General features: G+C 39.0%; 2 protein-coding genes across 13 annotated transcripts in view; one reads left to right on the top strand and one right to left on the bottom strand.

Annotated features, from left to right (window-relative positions):
• The window catches only part of LOC309625107 (uncharacterized protein), a 758,084-nt gene that overhangs the window by 695,349 nt on the left and 38,560 nt on the right, over window positions 1-24,175 (top strand). The window lies entirely within an intron of this gene.
• NPAS3 (neuronal PAS domain protein 3) overlaps window positions 1-24,175 on the bottom strand; it is an 853,648-nt gene that overhangs the window by 121,827 nt on the left and 707,646 nt on the right. For all 12 annotated transcript variants that reach the window (XM_082384096.1, XM_082384094.1, XM_082384095.1 and 9 more), the window contains one exon: window positions 4,695-4,869. In XM_082384096.1, the coding sequence (XP_082240222.1) occupies window positions 4,695-4,869 (175 nt within the window). The remainder of the gene's footprint in view (window positions 1-4,694; window positions 4,870-24,175) is intronic.

Here is a 24,175-nt window from a genome sequence, read left to right on the forward strand (position 1 = left end):
AGGACCTAGGTATGTTTCTCCTGACAGTGGTCCCATGGCTGGGAGCTGATTGTTAGCTAGAGGGAAACAAACCACTGGAGACAGAAAGGAAATTCTACGTTAAAGTGAGAAACATGACAGGGAAAGTGGCCTGTGAGGTTAAGTGAAAAAGCAGGCTGCCAGAAGCATGTACGTTATGGTTTTATTTTAGTCAAACAGAAAATCCCACTACATAACTATGTTTGTATACATATTTACAGAAACAAAATCTAGAAGGATATCTAGTGTATAAGAACAGTGGTTATTTCGGGGTAGGGAGTATGTTGGCCTTTATTCTTTGTTTTCTGCATTCTCTGAATTTTTCACAAAGGGCATGAATTTTATAATTGGAAAATATCAAGCTGTTTTAATAAGGAGAAGGAGAGAGTAAAACACAACAATTTGATGACCAAACCCAAGGAATATTACTCTTTGCTTTCAAAATACGGAGATATTTCAGGTACCTCCGGGATTTCTTGAAAGAGCTGCTCTTCTGTTTATTAAGCATATAAAAGATGCGGCACTGAAAATTTTTTTTTTTTTTAAATTTTTGGCTGCGTTGGGTCTTCGTTGCTGCACACAGGCTTTCTGCTAGTTGAGGCGGGCGGGGCTGCTCTTCATTGCGGCGGCTTCTCGTGTTGCGGAGCACGGGCTCCAGGCGCGCGGGCTTCAGTAGTTGTGGTGCATGGGCTCGGTAGTTGTGGCTCGCGGGCTCTAGAGTGCAGGCTCAGTAGTTGTGGCTCACGGGCTTCATTGCTCTGCAGCATGTGGGATCTTCCCGGACCAGGGCTCAAACCCGTGTCCCCTGCATTGGCAGGCAGATTCTTAACTACTGCGCCACCAGGGAAGCCCTGCAATTTACTGTTTTTAAAAGGATATCACTCATAATCCCAAGATTAAAGAATCATTAAGAGTGATGAAAAGATATAAGCAGATCCACAAAAACAAACTGAGCCATCCAGATGTCGTATTCCAGAGATTCTGTGCCCGCCACCTTGCAGGAACCCACAGGAGCAGAGAAAAGGCTGTGGGCAGCACAGAGCAATCTCTTCCAAAATGCTTGGATCAAGCCCTAAAGAGGCGCTCTAGAACTTTATAACTTTTTAAAGTAGGCTACCCATTTATTTTTCTTATGCCTGCCTGAAAATTTCTCTAAAAGAAATATCATATTTATTAAACTATTAACGAATGTGCATACATATAAAATATTTATTTGGGTTTGCTGTCCAGTCAACAGATTTTTTTTGTTCTCTCTCTCATTATCTTGAGACTAATTCAAGACAAGACAATCACAGGGCTGGCAGTTCGAAGAAAAAGAATTCCTATTATGGCACAGGATCACTGCCTCTTAGGCTGGTTTAGTCACTTATTTCCTTTTATTATAATGCCAAATGTTATTTAGATTTCAGTCATTTAGTAATGCTACACTGAACACATCAGGGCTCCTGAAAAATTCTATACCTACTAGTTCCTTCATTTTCATAATCACCACATATTGATATCTGTTTTCCAACCAAATTATACTACTCTTTAAGCAAGAATCGGTGTTTTATCAGAGTTTAAAAGATTATGATGTAGTGAACAAAAGTCTTCAAAAATGTTCCTTCATGTTATTAAGAATTAGAAAATCTTGTTAAAGTTCTTTCAGCTTTTAAGAAACATAAGCAGCTTTGGGATATAGTTCCTGACATGAACTTTTAAAGTAAATCTCCTGGAGCAATGATCTGCATTAGTGAAGATATTTAGTTAAAGGTAGCATCCTACACTGCCTTTCAGTATTTGAGCAGTCAATCTAATTGCCTTTTTAAGCCAAAGATGGCAAATAACCAACACTACAGAATTTTAAGGCAAAGCCAGTTTAACCTTCTCTAATGGTGAGAAATACACTCTCCAACAAGAGACACTTCCTAATGCGATTGTTCCTAACGAGAGCCCAAGTTGTTAAGGAATGTGCAAAGCAGGGTTTTCCATTTTACTAGTTAGGATGGCTCAAGGAAGGCCAGGAAAACAGGGGAAAGAAACCCAAGTAAATTTTCAGTCATACTTCAAGGATAAATGAAGTGTCCTTGTATAAAGGAGGTATGTTATTTTTCTGATAACTAGAATTAAAGAACGCTAAGTGGAACTGAGCACATCCTGGTGCTTGACGGAAGGCATGGGATTTATCAGAGTTTTTATATTTAATCTTAAATGGGTCGATTTGACTCTAGTTTAGGATATCCTAGTAGAACTGGTTTATAGGCTGTGGATTTTTTTCTCTTCCAAGGTACAAGTCACCCTTAACATGTGTTTGGGGGAGACATCAAGTTCAATATGAATCAACAGTGGGACCTGGCTGCCAAGAGGACCTACTTCAACCGTGGGCTGCATAACAGGAGTATAGCAGCCTAAACCAAGAAAGGTGGCAGTCCCTCTGCTTTGTACTTGTCACAATACATCTAGAGGCTGCACTCAGCTCTCAGAACCCTATTTTTAGAGGGTCACCAACAAATGGAAGCACAGCCAGGTGAGGGTGGCTAGGATGGTGAGGGTCTTAGCAACATGCCATTGAATAATGGTTGTGGAATGAGGGTGGTTTGACTTGAAAAGGAGAAGGAAGGAGGGAGGAACAATTTGGTGAATCTGACTTCATATATTTGAGAGGCTGTGATGGGGAGGAAAGAGTAAATCTGAAATGTTGTCCCAGAGGGCAGACCTCCGATCAGTGGGGGGAGAAGATGCAGCAAAGTAGGTTCCGGCTCCATATTAGGAATAACTTTCTATCAGAGCTGCTCACCAATGGAGTGGGAAGCCTTGTATGTTCCTTAGCTTCCTGTGAGGAATGAGTGCCAGCAGAGATTGGAAGGGCATCTGTTGGTTTTGCTGTAAAGGGATGGTTGCATAAATTGGAGGTTGGATTAAAGGATTGTTGAAGATTCTTCTTAGCTTGCGGGTTTGTGATTCAGGGAAACAAAGTCCACTTTTCCAAGGTCTTAGTTCATACTAAGGTTTATAAACTTGATTTCTTACGCACTGAGTGTTTAAGAGTCATGAGCAACCTCGTTTCCCAGTCCAACTCCAGAATGGAGTAGAAAACTATTTTCATGTGTTTCTTCTCAAATATGCCCAAATATAAACATTCTATTGACTAAAAAGCAGGTCCAGTGATCTCACTGATGTGTCTATTCAGTGAAGTCAGTGAGCTATGGTATAAGGATATATGACTCCCCCGACCTCTTGGAATAGAATTATTTTCATGTTTAAATGGTAAAGAGTAGTCTTAAATACTCTTTTCTCATGCATGGGGTTCACTGGAGAAGGATGCCCTCCCCACAACCAATGCTACAAAATAATGCCCTAGAAGCTGCAGTTAACTTAAATGGGGAAACATGGATTGCTTCTAGAAGGAATTAAAATATTTCCAAAAGAGGCAAATATGTTTTTTCCCTTCTGTGTGTGCAAACACGCTGTGATTATTTCTAAGCAGACCAAATTATTTTCTTGGAAGTATGTAGAGTTATTTTAACATTAACCTTAAGATAGGTTTTTGGTTTTTTTTTTTCCATTTCTCTTTCACAAAATGCTTTTGTGCTGTGAATCTGCTTTAAAACAACATATCAAGTAAAGTACAAACATCTTTAGAGGGCAAAAATAATTTCCCAAGTAAGCAAATAAAACTTTGCACTTCAAATCAGCCCTTGATTCATTAAAAATCTTAAACTTCTCATGAGAAAAATTAACATTTAAACCACTGCTGCTTGGCCAAGCACTCTACCACACAAGAATATGAAATATCTCCTCTAAAAAAGTACAAAAAGGACAAAACCACAAATGTGGAACTTCAATTAATTTAAAGCCCCAATCAGCAAAGAATAAATCCTTCGCAGATCTAATTACCAGCGCTCTCGGAAGACCCAGGCCGACCAGCCAATCTTCCCCGTGTTTGAACAGCTTGATGAACTAGGGGACTGATGGATATCAAGTCATTTTGTTTAATTTATAAATGGATTTTCCCCTAATACTTAAATTATCATCAGTACAACACAATGAAAATGGGAACATTCTGAATGCAAAGTCTATAAGAGTCCTGGAAGGAATCCCAATGAGGAATGTCACCTCTGTTCATTCCTCTATACAATTGATCTAATTAAATACTGAGGGTGGAAAGGCAGTTTAAAATGTAGCCATTTCTGTTTTCTTTTTAGCCTTAATTTATCTGTTCACATCTTTCAAGTACCTTCTGATGCTTAAAAAAAAAAAAAAAGAAAAAAAAAACCCAAGATTTCTGCACGCCCCTAATACTTTTAATTCTCCACAAGCTAATATTCAAAAAGTCTCTGCCATCAATTTTGCTGAATAATAAATAAATGCATTACATTTAGCCATGGTAGCAATGAAAGGCAGACGGCTTTCCAAATCTGAACCTTTTCCCTCCATTAATTTGAAAGAGAAACTAAAGGAATGGGTACATGCTGTATGTATTGTTCACTCGAAATCAGATCTCTGGATTATACTTATTAAAATGTCTTCTTATTTTCAAATCTCCTCCTTACTTAATTACTGCACAGGACAGAAAGCTGCATGGAATCGTTAAATACCATTAGACCTATTTATAGTCTCTTCACACTGGCAACTTGAGCGCAATCATTGGCAAAGGTCCTGCCCACCAACCCACACGTTGGAATTGCAAGTCCCACCTGGCTCTGGGGTTTCTGAGTGGGAGGAGGAAGACGCTGAGCTGGTTCCATCTTCAGCGGTGCCCTGCGAGAGGAGACCCCGCCCGGGCGGGAGCTTCATGCCCAGCTGCTCTGCCATCTCCACGTGGTCCCCGGGGTGGACATAGTCAAAGACGCTGCTGCCTGTCAGCTCCACCTAGAGGGGGAAGAGAAAGCAGAGTGGGAAAGAAAGTTGTCACAGGCTTTTCATTTTCAAATTTAGCCCCACTGCGATTCAGCTTCTGAGCAGAAAAGGAGATCTGTGAAGCCTCCGGAAACAATCCTGGTCCTTAGTCTTGATCCTCACACGCTTAAGGATTCTTGAAATTGAAAGAGAAAGTTTTTTTTTTCCCCACAGGTATTTATTTAGCAATTGTTTAGCCCAGTTTTTTCTCATACACTGTTGTTTGCATAAAGCCAAACCGTTCTGTGAAATGTGGATGCGTCTGCCTGAGTTCAGCTGTTTTATCCACGCATCATCAAATACTTGCATGTTTGGTGTCAACCGGATGATTGACTGAATTCTACAGTTTGCTTATTGAGAAGTTTGAGCTTTGTATAGAAACAACCAGAGATAGCGGATGAGGATTTTCCTTAAAATACACAGATTTCCAGGATGTGTATTTATACATATCAGCTTATTTCTATGTAAATTTAAATGGAAGAAGTGCTGCTTACAAATATATGCAAAGGCATAATGTTTTCATTAAATACTACTCATTAGCTCTGTAATCATACGGAGAATTTTCCATGCAAAAGAGGTCAGCTGGGGTCTGAAGCAGCCATTTTTTTCCTGCTGGTATCAGCTTGTTTTGCCTTCAATCTAATAAAATACATGGTACAAACCTCCTTGAGGGCTTTACAAAATGTTTTATTTTGTATACTCTTTGTATTAGGCTGACGCTAAAGGTAGAGAATGAATATCAAATATCAGAAGAGGGCTAGCCTGGAATGGAAGCACTGCCTTTTGCAATGCTGTCAGGCGTGGCCCCTGTCTGGGGCATGTGCTGTCTGAGGGGCAGAAGTCACTCGTAAGGACTGGCCTTACCTCTGTACTCCTCTGATGCTATAACTCTTACCTCCTTCTAAGAATAGCAATCATGGTCCTAAAATAATGTAGTTGGGTTACAGGACTATGGCAGGGAGAGATGTGTTAGCAACGGAACAAGAAAAAGCTCTTTCCCGGGTCACTAATGGCTTTCCCATTCCTCTGGAGTTTAATGGTCTCAGGCCAGCTATGATGTGCTACAGGAACTGCCAGAAGTTCAGACTGTCACAAGTTTCTTGGTGGATATTTACCTAGAACCGCTTCCGACCTCACCTGCCTTTCCTGTGTAATTTGCAGCATCCCTCCAAATTCCACCCGACTGCCTGCACTCTTTTTCCTGCCAAGAAGGAAGGCTGGTGGTGGGCATACTGTCACAGTGAGCGTAATACTCAGAGCAATTATTATCCCCAGAACTCCAAGTCCCGGTAAAATGATCACATTGACTCCCAGACACCATTTGATTAAACTCTTAACAGTCAACACATCTTCAGCATCTATCAATTAACAGAGGTAGAGGCCGAAAAATGGGAGGCTAAATTCAGTTTGGTTAATAACTATTCCTGAAAAAGGCTTGCATACCTTTCACTGAAAATGAGGTACTTTCTCTTTGCTATTCAATTACGCTCTCCTGTATTACCCAACTACTGACTCTATAATTTCACAATAACTATTTCCTCCATTTGATATTGTTACAGAGCGTAAATCAGGATTCATAAGTGATCGGTTCCTACCCTCTGGGAGGGAGGGATTACATGGAAATAATCCCTTTAATGTGCGCCTTGCCTCTAAGCATTTCACACAGCAATAAATGGGTAAACTGACTTGGAGCAATTAAGAAATTAAATGAAACTAATAAAATGTGTGTTTTAATATTTCTTGATGGTTATTTTGTTTGGGGGTTAGTGAGTATGACGAAGTCACTCTCCTTTTGCATGGAGTCCAATTGCAGCACTTTAGTTATAACTATTTCTGTCACTTTTCTCAAACTCCGAGTCTTTCTTTAACACTGCGATGTGCCTTTTGGCACAGACCACAGATTGTGATAAGATGACAACACAGGTGGGAGATATAATCGATTTTGTAGGGGTGTTGGTTCTTGAATATTCATGTAAGCCAGTCACATGGTGAGGAGCAGGCCACCATCTCCACAGTCTGATTTACTCAGATGTGCAGGCGCTTCCTTTCCACAAAGTGATGTCCCGAGTATAGTGCGTCTAGAGCAAGACTGAGTCACAATGGGCCACATCACATTATGACACGGGGAGGACTTCAGTCTCTCGAGGACTGTGACAGGGTCAAATTCTCAGTGCCAACCTCTCCATCCTATATTAGGCTTTGGGGTATCCTGGAATTTGACCCTGTCATAGTCTTCATGTATGTACTGTAATAAAGGTCACACAGTGTAGGGGAAAGCACAGAATAGCTGGAGTTATAAACTGACTTGGAGATCAGAATCTTTTCCTCCTCTGCTGTGTGACCTTGGACAATTCATTTAACCTCTCTGAGCTTCAGCTTCCTATTCTGAAAGTGGCAGTATTGCTGCTCTGCAGGACCCTGGGGGGTCCCACTCACACTGTATTCTACATGAATGGCACCCCCTGGAGTGCCACACTTTGGAATGGTGCAACGCAGTGGCCTGAGTGCTGGGATGGAAACAAGACTTGCTTTACGTGCCTCACAGCCTAATTTCGAAAATCCAGTGAAACCATGCAGAAGAAATTGCCTTGTGAGAAATAAGCACTATTGTCGCTGCTGTTTGGTAGATAAGAATGGATGACAGGCATGTATATTCCTGTGTAACTTTGGTGAGGAATCCTTAGGGTTTGCATGGTCGCTTTGGAACATCTCTGTAATTAGCAGGGGGTACAGCAGAAGTGATGCATGCTCTGAGCCTTGACTCCAGCAATAACAGTATTATCAGCTCCTACCACTACGTATACATACTTTTCATACTTGCTTTGATTAATCCTCATAACCATCTTTTGAACTGGTATGATGATCCCGATTTTACAGAACAAGAACATGAGTATAGAAAAGGCCAGTATTTGGTTCAAGTCTGCTTGACTCAACCTACCACTTCTCTGGTAGCACCTCTGCAGTCAGGGGGGCTGAGCAGGGACATCTGAACTCCTCTGTCCTGTGGCTTCACTTTTATTCAGGAGAGAACATTGGGCACCATGGAGGGAGGAGGCTGAGGGCAGGCAGCCTGGCTATCCCCTGGGCTAAGGATGCTTTGCCATGTACTCTTGGGCCAAAAGAAGGCACGAAAGCAGGTGTACTAAACTGAAACAGATATGGGGGTAGACAGAAGTCTACTTATACACAGGCCTTGAGTCATTACCATCATCATCACATTTATCTAACACTTTCAACATTTCTCATAGTGTTTCCACTTCACTTAATTAGATTTTAGAGCTGGAAGAGACCTGGAAAACATCCATTAATACCCCCCTTATTTAATAGGTGAAAACGTCACACTTCTGAGAAGTTAAAAATGCTTGTTCAAGTTTACCCAGGTGTTTAGTGGTAGAAGCAAGACTGTGAGCCCTATTGGCTAACTCTCTTTTCTCACTAAACCCTTGTGTGATTTGCTTCTCTCTCCTATGAAGACTGCCTAGGTAAGATGGACTTGGAACTCACCTGCCACTAAATTCTGTGCCTCAAAATAGACTGCAGAAACTAAGACCAGGGATTTTTTTACTTGATGAGGAGACATTGCTTCATGTGAGCTTGAAGGAGAAAAAATATAGAGAGTTTCAATCCTGTATTACTATAGTTAATTAGGTACCCTCAAATCTCCAGTTAGCAACTCTGCAAAATCTTTGCCCACTGAGAACTAGGACTAGTGTCTTGTACATAGGAGGTCTATCACAAATGTTTGTTGAATGAATAAAAGATGGATATTTAGGCCTAAAAAATTTGCTTTATCTGTGCTTGATTTGGACAAGTTTAGGTTGGTTCCTTTTATTATTTCTGGTATTATTATTATTATAACATTATTTACTACTCTAAAATGGGTTACAATATAGCACCATAATAATATACTCATTCCCAAGAAGTATTTGTCATATGTATTGAGGGCTATAACTTCTTATATAGAAACCAACTGAGTTTAACTGAGCATAGGATTTTATAAATGCTGAGAAAGAGCAGGTTTTAAAAGGAACTTTGAAAGATAATATAGCTATCTTTTATAACTGTTTTCTTCCCCCATCTATGACAGAACGGTGGTTAGTTGGCTAGTTCATTTGTTCATTAACTGAATTTTCACAAAGTTTCATAAAATGATTATTTCTTTTTTTTAATAAATTTATTTATTTTTGGCTGCATTGGGTCTTCGTTGCTGCATGTGGGCTTTCTCTAGTTGCGGTGAGCGGGGGCTACTCTTTGTTGCGGTGTGTGTGCTTCTCATTGCAGTGGCTTCTCTTGTTGAGGAGCACGGGCTCTAGGCACGTGGGCTTCAGTAGTTGTGGCACACAGTCTTGGTAGTTGTGGCTCGCGGGCTCAGTAGCTGTGGCGCACGGGCTTAGTTGCTCCGTGGCACGTGCCATCTTCCCGGACCAGGGCTCAAACATGTCTCACCTGCACTGACAGGTGGATTATTAACCACTGTGCCAACAGGGAAGCCCCAAAATTATTATTTCTTAACTATCCCTTCAAATCACTGACAGTAGAAATTTAGAGAATTTTCATTTTATATTGATTATTGGTCCTATCTTTGATCTACAATTATGATCTACATAATGGAAAGGTATAGCATTTTTTCCCCTTAATATTGTGTTCTTCTGGTTAGTGCAAATTATATAATAAGGCACATGTGAGAACCAAACTCAATCACTTTATATGGTAATTAAAAAAAATTAACAAACATGTTCTGTTTATTAAATTTAAGGAACAGACCCATGGGAATTTGAATTGTTTCCCTAGCACAAGAAGGAAAAGTAAGCATGACTGTTTCCAACCATGCTCACTTGGTCTACCTTTATTGAAGCTGAGTGACTCTAAAATAAAAATTCCTCTCCCTTATTGCTTAGGACTAGAAAACAGCTGAGAGTGTATAACGGGCTGGAGATAGGCAATGAGTAATAAGCAGTCGTATCCAGAAACAGCATTTTGTTTCAACTCCTTTCTCTCTGCCTTTCCCCACTCAAAGTTACCAAGATTCCTCCAGGATAAGCCATAGCCACTAGTGCCATCCCACGCAGTCAACTAAACCACCTGGCCTTCCTCAAATTTATTTCACATTCTATTAGCTTGCATGCAAGTTGAACACTTGACACAGTTGATTTGGTAACACTGAAGTTTCCTGGAAAAAAATGTAAATATATTATACAGTGGTTTGAGTTGACTTTTCCATGTCCGGTCATTGTACCCTGCTGGTAGATAGGATAGGGGACTAATTTGTCTTTTCATACATCAAGCAAGCATGTCAATAGCCTTTGCTTGGCCCCCTGTGGTGAGCAAATACTTTTTAACTACAGCAATGTACCAGCAGTGCAAATCATTGAATTCAGTGCTCCTTTGATTGAAAGAGTTTGCTACAAATGAGGAACAGGCGGCAATGTTGCTTGTCATCTCCATATTGGAATAACTTAAGACGATAGATACTTTTATAAAGCAAGATGATAAAACCTATTTCTTTCTTTCTTTCAATATATTTCAGTCTCAGGAATAATACAAAGTTCATTTTTAGCATGTAAAGAAGGTCATTCAAACCTGCCATTTAAGGTGGAATTTCTTAAACCTTTTGAAAGATGCTGGGTTTTTGTAGATTTCTGGAGGGCACTAGATTACTGAGGGGACTTGGGGGTGCTACTAGTTAAGCCCTTTTTCAGGAGTCCTTTTGCAGCCAGGCCCCATTCCCACAGGGAATGCCTGCAGTATTTGAATAGAAGGTCATGCCTGAGAGAGGACTGCGTTAGTGGCGAGTGGTTTGGAAACCTAACTGCCAGGGTAGACTTTCAGATCTACCAAGAGACTGTGAGATCACAGTTAGAAAATCCTGACCCAGGATAAGATGGAAATTCTATCTCGCCACAGTAGATTAGGATTTGTAGGGTTTTTTTTTGGGGGGGGGGTCACATTTATATTATTGAGAGATAATAAAGTGATAAAAGAATAAAATATAATAAGATGTGATAGCTTGATTAGCATAGGTTTTCTTAGGATTTACTGGTATCTTAATGCCATCTTCATAACTTCCTACGTATTGCAGAACTCTACTGAATATTTATGAACTGTTTTGACAGAAACTTGATGTTCTTTACTGCTCTGTCTCATTCTATGTATTTGCTGACTTATCTGAAGAAAAATGCATAAAAGCATTGGGTCTGTTACAGAAATACGTGTATAAATTAGTAGAACAAGAAGAAAGAAAGGTTCTATATCAGAACGACGAGGTAGAATGAAAAATCCTTCCAATGTCATCAAATAAGAAATGAATCCACTCTCTTCTCACAGATACGTTAACAGAGCCTTCCTTTAGAAGAATTTGAGCTAAAAGATACCATACCATGTGTTTATTTTATCTTCAGAAATAAACATTTCAACTCCTTTGGGAATCGGGGAGGCCAAGTACTTTTTTTGTTTTTTGTATGCTTTTCTATAACCCTTGGAGTGCCCGACTCGAGAATTTGCAACCACAGTATCCAAAGAGAGTACTGCATAACCAGTTCTGAACTTTGATTAAGAAGTGTCAGAAGATAATTCCAGTGGATTTCTTAGTTCTCAGAGAGGAAAAAGGAAAAGGCAGGCTGTTGAAGAAATGGAACAAAAGAGGAAGTATAGAACAAATGGCAGAGACTGATTCAAACGTACGGGTGGTTACCTGGAACAGGTCTGCCTCTATGACTATCATTACCAGTAGTTGAATTGATCAAGCAATAATCAACACTGATTGCTACATTTTCAAAAGTGTTAGACGGATCATTACAGAGACTCAGGATCCAGTTGAGCATATGTAAGTACTGCTAGAAATAGCCTGTGTACAAAACAGATCCAGACTTTGAAGTATTCCCCATCCCAATTTTTTTCTGTTGAAGAAATAAATTATATGCAAAATTTCATTTTTTCTTGTAAGCATGGTTTAGGTATTTCTCCATCACCCCACGTTACAGAAGCAGTGGTTTTAGAATAGTTTTAATATGTCAATATTCTTTTCCTTTCATTAAGAGACACCAGGTAAAAGAAGAACTTAGAGAATGCTGTAATACTGAGGGGACATTACATAATGAGCCCAGGGATTTGTGAAAGTGACTCAATCAAGAAATTTTAAAACCTTGCTTTACAAGGTTCCTATAGTTTTGAAGTTTTAAAGTAGTCTGTAGGGCAGGAAAGGCCAACTTTTTAGTGTTTATCACAGTGCTGGGAAGGAAAAAAGGATGCAATTGGAGGTTACATCATAGTAAAAAGTGAAATGATGCCAAGAAAGAAGCATTAACAATCTTAAAAATAACTGAAGTCAAATCTCCCTTTTCTGGAGATCAAACAAATAGTAAGATCTCACTTTCAAAGCATCTTCATTACATTGGTGGTAAGGAGACCAATCAACATAAAATACCTGATACTGGCATAGTTAATCCATTATCCTCAAATTTTACATGGTTCAGTATTTGTCATTTAAAACTGGATACACACTGAGATGCATGTTATGCATAGCCAGGCTTCAGTATCAATATATCTCAATTTTTGTTTAATTGTTTTTGTTATTCTCATAGTGAATTTTGTCCTCCTTTTTTTGGTCATGGGAACAAGAAAAAGTAGAAAATGCTTTTAAGTTTAAATTGAAATTTAAATCTTTCCCTGATTCTGAACAGCCCTTTTATTTTAAAGAAAGGTAAATGGATCAGAAAACAATAATAATTATGGGGCTGACTTTTCCATTTGTTTTTTGAAAGTTACACAGGTTATTTAATTTTTTTCTAGTCACGCTAAAACAATATGGTTTATATGACTAAAACTTTGGGGTTTAATGCACACAAATAATACTATACACAAATAATAATAATTAATAAAATGCACCCAAATAATACAATTAATCATTCCTGATAGTTTTTAAAGGGGCTATCCTATGATGGAAGATTCGAAACATCAACCCTCACCAGGAGCTAAGTCACAAGGTTTAAGCGATGCTGTTGAGAGAGAAACAAAAACTAGCAAAATGAGAAAAGCTTAACAAAGATACTGCAGTTATACACCTCAAGAGAAATTTATGTTTAAGAGAAAGCAAAATAAAAGAAGGATCGTGTTCAACTGACATCTTGTTTTTTTCAGATTGAAGCACTATGTTAATGCCATAGTTTCTGTATTTGAAACAAATGGCTCTCCTCCTCCACATCCCTGTGAAGGGTCTTGAAAAGTCTCATCCAAGAAAATCACAAGCTGTACAAAAATATTTTAGCCATTGTAGAAAGTGGGTGGTTGGCCCATGTCAAGAAATTAATTTCGGAGTTAATAACCCAATGAAGAGAACAAGGAGGAATAACATTCTCTGTGCTGTGAGCAATTGCTGACCCTTCCAGAACCTTCCCTGTTGATATGTTTTAGCACATCTTGGGAAGTTCCTGAATGCCATGTGGGCACAGTGGGTCTAGTGTCTAACTTATTCCTAGTGAATTACCATAAGTAGAAGGGCGAATACACTTCTATTTTATTTTGGCTGTTGTAACTACCAGCTGTGGTAGTATTTGAGGTTCTTTTCTATGAAGCAAGTCAATACTCTGAGCACTCTCTAGGTGCTATTTTAAAGGAATAAGTTAAATTCACAACTGTTTAATAACAGTCTGAGAGTCTTGTTAGAATAGGGAGTGTAAACAGAACTGGCAAGTAGAGAAAATGAGTCAAAAGACAGAGTCGTTCCAGAGGCTAAAAGCAATGCTGTGTTTCTTAAGATACTGGGGGCGGGAGTCTGGTGGTAGCGGGAAGAACAGCCCTTTTGGAAATCTGATGAATTCTATGTTCTGTCTCACCAGAAAAAGGCTCTGATAACAGTCATATAATTTGGCATTGTATGTCTGGGGTTCAGACACCCCAGCACTTTAACCATAAATATTCTCTAAAGCCATGCTGTCTCATATAGTGGCCACATGTGGCTACTGAGCACCTGGAATGGGGCTAGTCTGAATTAGAATGTGCTGTAGGTGTAAAATCACACCAGGTTTCAGACTTAGTACAATAAGTAAAAGAATGCAAAATATCTTATATTGATTACATATTAAAATAATATTTGGGGTATGTTAGAATAAATAAAATATATTATCATATTATTAAAATTAATCGTACTTGTTTGTGTTTAGCTTTTAAGATGTGGCTACTGGAAAATTTAAAATTACATACATAGTTTGCCATATATTTCTATTGGACAGTGCTGCCTACAGCCATAGAATCCCTGGAGTAGCAGAACAGGAAGTAGAAGGATACCATGAAGACGATATTAAAGGGGAGAGGTGCAAGAAAAAAAAAATAGAAATAGAGGAATGGCTTTAGAATAAAAGGACTGAATTTTTAGATTTAATCTACAATTTAAAAGACTTTAGTCAACCAAATATTTATCAATCATTTGCTCTCTCCACATTTTGGGTAGAAACCCTGGTGTGGATGGGTCCAGAGGTGGCCGTGAACCCAAAGTGTCTGGGAGAGCAACTCCCATGCTGGCGTCACACAGAGAGAATGAGAAGGGACAGGTGGCTTTGCTGAAAAGATGGGGGCAATCCAAGACGCAACAGGGTTCTAACTACACTGGAGCTTATAGGGCAGGGGTATTGTGCTACACTATTCTTGGGTTAAACCTAGGTCATTGGGAAGGCATTGGGTAGAGGCTCAATAAACACTAGGTGATTTATTTTGGCCCTAAGGAGATGGATCTATGCTAGTGTTCATTAAATATTTTAAAATACTTTTTAAATACTTTTAAAATAGTGAAGAACGGTTTTAATAAATCACTTATAAGAAAAGTCATATCTTGTTTTTCTTCACAGGCCTGTGTCTCAGAGACTATTTTTTCCCGTAGATGTAGGCTGAGATAATTGCCACACTTTGAATTAACTTCTTGCCCCACATATTGAAGCCCTGGATCTAAGATTCTCATCTCATTTGGATGGTTTTTTGTTTCCCATGGGTGAGCACAAAACCCATGGTGCATGGTGCTATTTTTAATCTAGCTCCTTTCTTCTCCAAAGAGACTTTAGTAGGTTTGTTGTCTTTTTACCTGACCTTGCATCCAGCAACAGAGATGTTACCCAACTTCTCTTCCTAGGACAGGCAGAAAGAACTCAAGATGAGGAGCAGGTAGCTAATGTTGGGCAACCACAAAACCCCAGCACCACAAACCCTCCATGCACACTTCCATGTCATCTAGAGATGGTGGTATGACTCAGTAACTGAAAGACTCTTTCAAAGATTTGCTCTAGGTTGTGAGTCAACAGCCAGTTGTAATAAACATGACTTTCAGAAGATAGGCACCAGTACATTGGAAATTAGCCAGAGAAATCACCTGTAGTGTGGCGCTTTACTGATCTTAACTCAATTTGCCAGTCCATTGACAAGCTTTCCATATAGTCATCAAAACCTTCAATACCATACCCCATCAGTTTTACCATATCCCATCAGTTTTGCTTTAAAAAACCAACAGAAGAACAAAAAATATCTTGGTTGAGAAAGGTTGGGGGTGGGTGGGAAGAGAGGGGTGAAAACTTATCAAAAGTGAAATTGGATTAAGAGTCAATCAAAATCCAACTGTGAATTTATCATTTCAATGAATTTCAATGAATGGTTTAAAATCTGTTTGAAATCTATTTGAAAATGAATATATAATAATATAGACATATCTCTTTCTCAAAGCTAGTATTGTCAGATGTATTCTAAGCATTATAATTCATGAACAGAGTAGATGACTATTTGAAAAGTATTAAAATGAGCCGACTTTTCAATACAAGTGTCTTCACAATAAATTTTTCTATTCTGGGCAATTCAGAAATGTAGACAATTGTGCTAGAAAAATAATATGTATTGTAATATTCATTGTACAGTAGTAGTGTAGTAAGTGGCAATTCTGGACATTACAAGAGACACAAGGATTATTTTCCGTGATTGCACAGAGAATACTTGGATTTCTTGTGAAGCTTTTGCATTGGAAATGAGATTCATCAGTCTGAACGGGGCAGGGTTAGAGCCCTTAGCAACATGCTTATTTTGTAGAAGGTCACTCAATAATAACTTCCTCTGCCCTCCAAGCTTATTAAGACTGACTGGCATATATTAATGAAAACACCTGATTCTCCAACCATAAAACCCAGACAAAGACTTTATTTTAATATTAAGGAAGGAACCCTTAATTAGCAGGGTTTCAAAAATGTCAGCTTCTTCTATTAGCTGTTCTGGTCCATCAAAGCCATAATCCCTACTGTCAAATTTCATCACATGATAGACAGTTTGCCGGCTGTCTTTTAATTTTTTTTATTTTACTGATCGTACTGACTGCAGCTTAAAAATTTTTTTTTTATTTTGCCATCACATTTAACAACTCGTGCATTTGCCTGTTACACTCTTGATTTTACTGCTTTCAGAGAGTCTTAGCACATGTCAACTCAAAAGGGTGGGGGGGACTCTGCAGAAACACAAGTATTACATGTCAATACATATGCATTCTTAGACATGTAATTAAGGATTCTTGGAAGACGTGGGCTTGCTTATATTGATTGCCTCGTATGTAAATGTGCTGTCCTGAAAACACAGACAAATAGTCTCACAGATAATTTCCCATTTTTGATGTGTCAAGGAGAAGGGGGAAAATTCTGAGGAAGACCCCGAGATTTTTAAGATAAACATTCATCACTATTAACCCTTAACACACCTGCCTGTTTCAAAGAATTCATTAGAGCATCTATGGCTTTGCATTGCCCTTCAGAAACAAGAAGAAACGTACCCAGCAGGACAGGATAAATACATAGCTCTTAAAGTATTTGTGTTTCAATCTGATTCAAAACATTTACTGTTGATTAAATCCTTTTGCAAACTGAAAATTTCATGCCATCCATACCAAGAGGAATACAAATACACAAAAATCAAAACAAGGATGACCCAAGGATTTCATGGGTAACTTTTGTGAAGAGTCAACTGCGGCTCTTTCTTCATCCATTAAAAAAAAAAAAAAATGAACGCCTCAAGGGTTTTAGTGTTTAGGAATGAGTTATGACAGATAAGAGCTGGAGATTGCTTGGACCTGGTAGACTTAACTGCTAGAGACTGGTAAGCTCCGAACCATTCTTTTCAATGAGGATCAGGGATTTCATCAGAGAACGCAGTGTGTTTTCTTAGCTCACCCTTTTGGCATCGCTGAAGCCATGGGCAAACTGCATCCTTTTTATTAGCACCCAGGTATTCATTTCCCTCCTTTTTGCTTTAACATTTTTTACTCTTAGACTCCAGGCCAGAAAGGCCTCCTTCTAGTAATTTTGCACATCCTATATTTATATCATCCATTTATTCCATGGAGAAAAACCCAACTCTTCTCTGAGATCCAGGAGAGCCTGCCTTGGGAGGAGCTGGGGTGATCTCAAGTCCCCATGCACAATGCTCAGGTGCTCTCATTTAGTGACATTCACTTGCCTCCTTTACACATTGGAGGAAGTCTTTTTGTTTCTACCATTGACCATCCCTTTGATTTTCTCAGCATCTATTGTATTGTCTCAACAGCGCTACATAACCACGGACACAAAACAAAGCCAGATAATCCCAGTTTCAAGTCACTAATGAGTCTCTCCGGTGATAATGTTTTTCCAGTGATAAGGTATTACTCTCCAGTGATAATGTTTTCTTAGATGAAACAGAGATTGTTTAAGGTGTGTTTTCTGGTTGAATTTACAGCTAGCCCTTCCACACTATCTAATAGCTGTGGGTGACTGTGCACAATTACTATTAAGTCTCTTGTTCTAATTTTAATTATACCACTTAGAAATGAAGTCCTACATTTGAGACTGATGAGTGCCTGCCTCTTCTGAACATTTAAAAAGGCACCTCCCAGGATAGCCTGACAAACAAGGAACATTTCTTGGACTAGAAACATTTAGTTAGGTATTGGGGGTAGGCAGGTCCACTGTTATGGTTAAAGGTACAAGCAAAGTGGGCTATGTTCCAAAAGGTCTTCTAATATTTACTATTACATGCTCCTAATGGAGACTATTGGTTATAAATTCACAGTCTAGAGGCAGATGACCTGGAATCTAAATTACCACCCCCTTTGGCAAGTACTCTACTGTCTCCTTAACTAAAAAAGTAAAGATAATAATGGTTACCTACCTTATCGTCGTTAAAATTAAATGAGATAATGCATGTAATGTGCCAAACAAATCAAATAGCATCTATTGTGTGATCAGTGAATATAATTGTATATTAATTCACTGGACTGTAAGCTTCCTGAAGACAGAAGCCACATCTGTCTAATTCACTGCTACAACCCCTGATAAATAGGGGTTCCATACATATTAATCGAATGAATAAATGAGCAAGTAAATATATGAATAACATTATAATTTTATTGAGAAATGAGCTGATTCGGAGGGGTTTGGTAAGTGTTGGAGGTTCCAGAGTAATATGGTGGCTTATTGATTAAGCTTATCCCTTCCTTCACTATATTAACAGAAATCCTTGTTTGGGCTGTTAAATCCGATCCTCTGGAACTTACAGTCAAAAGTGTAGCACAGCCATTATGACCTCAACAAAACCACTGGGGTTTGATTCAGAAGCACATTAATAAACTGCAGCAAGTGGGGATGATCATGAGTCCTAGATCCGTCTGGGATCATGGATTCTTTGAGACGGACGGGAAGTGTGGTCTCCTTCCCCAACTTCTCCCTGACACTGCAGATAACTTGAGGGAATTCACAGATTCTCAAAGCCCACTGGGGGCCCCAGATGAAGGAGTCCCTGGTATTCCTCTGAGATACCACACTATTACTTTCCAGCTAGAGCAGCTCATTGTGTGTTTTCATTGTTTTTGGTCTTTCAAGAAAGGTTAGCTTGAAAAACAATATTTTAATGTTAAAAGTTGTGTGAAAACCACAGTCCTAGTCTTGTTGCCATGCTACAGTACTCAGGGGGTATATGGAATCAGTTTTCAAAATAGAAGAAAAGGACAAAAAATAGGTGATACTACTATCAATGTAAAAAGGGATTGTAAGGTTTAAGGCATTAGCCTGGGAAGCAAAAGTCTGTTTTTCTTACCCCCTCTGTTGTCACCACTGATTCTTGGAATGAGGGTAAACAAGTCACTGCACCTTTTTTGTCTCTCCATTTTTTAACTTGTTATCTTGAAGAGACAATCCTTGCTTCTTATGATGATGATGGAGTATGCATTAGAAAACATGCACCAAACAGTCTAAGTACATAAAAAATTCCCTTCAATTTATACAATGTCTGCTTATATAAGAGTGGAAGCCTCAAAGGTGAAAAAAAACAGTGACAAAGGGAGCTCATGCAAGGCTTGCCACCTTTTTAGGCTGTGAAACAGGAAAGTAGTGAAGTTGGCATCCCAGAAATGGATACCTAAGATTTGTAGGAGCTTTGAGGAGTGTGCACTTGGAGTAAGAGGTAATATTTGGTTGGAAAAATCAGCATTTCTCTCACCTCCTGCAGTCAATTTGATATCCCTGATCTGGAATGGGATGTTATCCACTAAGATGCATGTTCAACCCCCCCGCCCCGCCCCCACTGTAAAGGTAACGCTACTATCTTTTTATATAATGTGCACAATTAATGCTTGTGTATATGGACAATTCTATGTGAAAAATACATCTGTGGGGACTATTCTTGCCATTAGCAGCCAGATCAGCGTTGAGCCACCAGGAACTGGGTCTAGGGAAGTATTAATGTGGAGACAGATGAAATATATACTGACTCCCTCCTTCTTGCCCCTTCTTTCTTAAAACAATTTAATGTGTGCGACAGAAAAATGGTCTCTAACCAATTTTCATCTTCACTCTTAAAAATGGCATACTAGTAGAGGAAATGGAAATGATGTTTCAGGAACTGAAGGAAGCTCACACCCTTCTATGTGGCTATTTGTAGACTTGTATTAAACCCTTTTTTAGAATGCAACCTTTTTCTAGAATGCAGGCTTCTTTTTTTTAATTGAAATATAGTTGATTTACCATGTTGTGCTAATTTTTGCTATGCAGCAAAGTGATTCAGTTTTATATATATATTTTTAAAAATTCTTTTCCATTATGGTTTATCACAGGATACTGAATATAGTTCCCTGTGCTATACACTAGGACCTTGTGTTGTTTATCCATTCTATATATAATGGTTTGCATCTACCAACCCCAAACTCCCAGTCCATCCCTCTCCCTTCCCCCCTCCCCCTTGGCAACCACAAGTCTGTTCTCTATGTCTGTGAGTCTGTTTCTGTTTTGTAGATAGGTTCATTTGTGTCATATTTTAAAGTTCACATACAAGTGATATCATATGGTATTTGTCTTTCTCTGTCTGACTTACTTCACTTAGTATGATAATCTCTAGGTCCATCCATGTTGCTGCAAATGGCATTATTTCATTCTTTTTTATGGCTGAGGACTATTCCATTGTGTATATGTACCACATCTTTCTTTATCCATTCATCTGTTGATGGACATTTAGGTTGTTTCCACGTCTTGGCTTTTGTGAAGAGTGTTGTTATGAACATCGGGATGCATGTATCTTTTCTAATTTTAGTTTTGTCTGGGTATATGCCCAGGAGGGATTGCTGGATCATATGGCAACTCTATTTTTAGTTTTTTGAGGAACCTCCATACTGTTCTCCATAGTGGCTGCACCAACTTACATTCCCAGCAACAGTGTAGGAGGGTTCCCTTTTCTTAGAATGCAGGCTTCTTGATGTCTGGGTGATATCTTACTCATTTTTAGAGTTCCCAAGATACCTATCGCTGTGCTCAATCAATATTTGTTGATTGGATTAAACGGATGATCTCAAAATGCTTTCTCTTTGTTTCCCTCTCTCCTCCCTAGAATCCTGGGTTGTGATTGGTAGGTCAGCCTGCACCTCAAGACGCAGAACCAGGGGGGCTGCAGCAGTTGCACAGTCAGGGCGAGAAATTGGTTCTGCCTCACATGCCAGTGCTCTGCTTTGTTTGAGACATTGCTTTCATGGGAAGCAGGGTTGCATTTTGACTTTGGAAAGGTCAAGGTTTGAATCCCAGCTGTGTCAATTTCTGTGTGACTCTGAAGAGGTTTTTTAACCTTGTCTAGCCTCTATTTTCTCACCTGTGAAATGGCGATTTTACTACTTACTCTTCGGGTTGTTGAGATGAGTTGTGTGCTGAGCACATAATAAGCAGTTAATAAATGGCAGCTATAATAATAACAACAACAATTACGGTTACCCATGTGTACTCTTTTGCCCTGAATCAGAATTGAAAAGAGAAACCAATATTTGCCACATGGTTAGTACAGTATTTTCACCAATTATTTAGAAATTCCCCAAACTGCTAATCTTACATTTTCAATGTATCTCAACTGCAATCTCCTTCAAGTATATCTAGTTGTGAAAACAGTCTGATTAAACAGTGGGAAATTGATATGCTTATTTTTGGCCTCATTAGCACAACAGTATGAATCGGGATAGGGCAGGGGTCGGGGGCACCCCTGGGAATGCACTTGGGGCAGAACCATCCAGTGAGAACACTGCTGGCCTCAGAAGGTAGACTATATTCTCAGGAACTGGCCTCATAATTTATTCCTGCTCAGCGTGAAGGAAAAGAGGATGTAATATTTATTTTCAAACACCTAGAAAACTGGATGCGAACTGCATGCCTTTTATCCAAATCTGTGTTTTTTCGAGACCATGGGGTGAAATGTTGAGACTTGCTACTTTGGAGAGACACAGGGAGGATTAAATAGGGACGCTTTGAAGCTTTGTGCTCTTCAGAAAGGCAGCTACAGGAAAAAGCAAAAGCAAACAACAGTAACGAAGCAAAAAACAAAATGGAAAATGATTCTTCTGGCTTCCTGAGTCACCTGCATCCTTTGTTTGCAAGGCTGAGTTAATGTCTCCAGTCCTACTGGCATTTGTACAGTTTCTAGTAATATAAACACAGCTCTTGGTCAATCACTGTCTTTTAGTCGTATCTTTTCATTTTCATATATGCAGACAAAAATACTGTAATTGTGCTATTAAGTGTTTATATGAATTTCCTTCCACCGGTTGACAGGGTGCACATCTACCCTGTTGCTTAAAAGATTTCACAAGGCCACACGCACACTTGGATTTATCTGGGGAAAGCAGAAGAGTTGAGTCAACTTTCTATAAAACATAATGCAAAATGAACTAACAAAGGTATAGGGAAAAAAGCCGTGTTCTTTTTTAGTTAATACTATTTCTTTTTTTAAGGCTGAACTGGTCTCAGGACGTATTTGGGAAAATTGAGACCCAGACCTGAGATAAGTTCAAAGAGTACTCTGCAGACAGCTAGGAGACCTGAGTTCCCGGCTGAGACTAACTCGCTGTGTGACTGTGGAGGGAGGGGTGGGTGGGTATTAATTCCCTCTAGGTTCTGTATGTTCATGTGTAGAAAGAAGTGACTAAATGAAAAAAATGGTCTATCTACTCTGCCTCTTTGCACTTTATCTTCCTCTTCTTTGAAATGGAGTCATCGTGTTGACCTTGTAAGGTGTTTTGTAGACTAAATATTGTGTGTGTAAATCACCCATGGCATGTCGAGCACGGCATATGTCCTCAGAAAGTTCTAGTCTTCCTCCCTTCTCCCATTTTAAGTTTCCTTCATTTAGAACACTTTAGGGGAATCTGGAATGTGCCCTGCTCTTCATCAGCATAGTTATCAAATAAGGCTACGATTGCAATGGATACACCTGGCATTCATCCCCATGAGTGACGTGGCTCATGATTTTTAGAATCGAGGGTCAAACTGACTCTCATCTTTCCAGTGCTGAAAGAAGCCCCATATAAATCATTCAAAATACAAATATTTATTCATCAACAGTTGGCGAGTCAGCAGCATGGTGTAGTCTGTACACATTTTGATAGCAGATGGTTTATATTTTTTCAGCTTAAAATAAGACTCAACAATAAAGACAGAGTTAATGTCTAAAAGTTTAAATGCCCTTTTATTGTTGGAATGTGCCTTCACTTAGAACTGCAAAGCCCAAATCTTTGGGAGTTAAAAAACAAAAACCTAACTATCCCTTTTTTTCACCATTAGAAAAGGTTATGACATAAAAGGTGTAGCTGGTACTCCGAGAGAGAGAAGGGACATTTGTCTAATATGCAAAGAAGACTTTAAAACTGGCAAATTCAGGGCCAATGTAGCAGAATTAATATGATGTCAATTTTTCTTTGTGTCTGTAACAATTTCCTATTATCCTGATAAGTGGGTAGCCTTTTCACGTCTTTTATTGATATAGCTGTGAAAAAGAATGAGATTTCAACACTTATGTAACTGAGATTAATTGATTGATTAGATTATTAATTAAATATTCCATTAAATTTGCTTTTGAAAAAAATGGCATAGGATTCTGGATTCCCTAAGGTTTTTTCCCCCTAACCCATGGAAGAATAAGCAAGGAAATGCATAACTAAACATCTTTTTTTTTTATATAGTAAATAAACTTTATTTATCTGTTCTTCTGAGATGACATTGCCAACAGTCGCAGATTTGCATATGATACAGTTATGTATTGACTATTTACAATTTACAGTAGTATTTTTTTCCTCTGAAAACACTGTATCTTATCTTGTGAGAGAGAATGGAGCAAGCAGGTGTGTCGCTGTGTAGAAAATTTACTCACTGCCGGCCGTCTACAAGCCTGCTTTACACAACCCCCCCCCCCCCCCCCACCGCCCCAGTACAGAGTGAAGAGACTTTTCTCCTTTGTAAGCAACCCGCAGAAGTCAGTGAGCAGCTAGGAAAATTGTTTGGGTGTCACACAGCTAGGCACATCTATCTCTCCACAATAACCGCCTGTCTTAGTTGGGAATAAGATGGTTTACCTAAAACTTCCAATCGTGCAGTGTTTCAGGGATCTGTGGAAAAATAAAAACAGCAAGTGGCCTTTCAGGTAACCCATAATTAAAAGCAATTTTGAGCTGTCTTTTCAGGGAACCTACCCAGGGGAAGTATTTGCTACCTGTTTGACCTTCACGATTGAGAGTCCTTGGCAGTGTCAACGACCCTCTGAACTGAATTCAAAACTAATCTCTGACAGAAAAAGAGAAACAGAATTCATGCAAATCATATTAATTCCAACATTTCCCCAGTGAGCTGGGTATAAACTACAGCCTAATTAAATATTTTTTAACGATGTGAGTAATTTTTGCCAAGGGGCGGATTCAGGGGAAAATTTAATATGAGATCACAAAAGCTGTTCCCAGCGTTGATTCTGTAAATTAATGACTATCTGCCTTATG

This window comes from Balaenoptera borealis, assembly GCF_965194805.1.
Source record: "Balaenoptera borealis genome assembly, chromosome: 3".
Taxonomy (NCBI): Eukaryota; Metazoa; Chordata; class Mammalia; order Artiodactyla; family Balaenopteridae; genus Balaenoptera; species Balaenoptera borealis.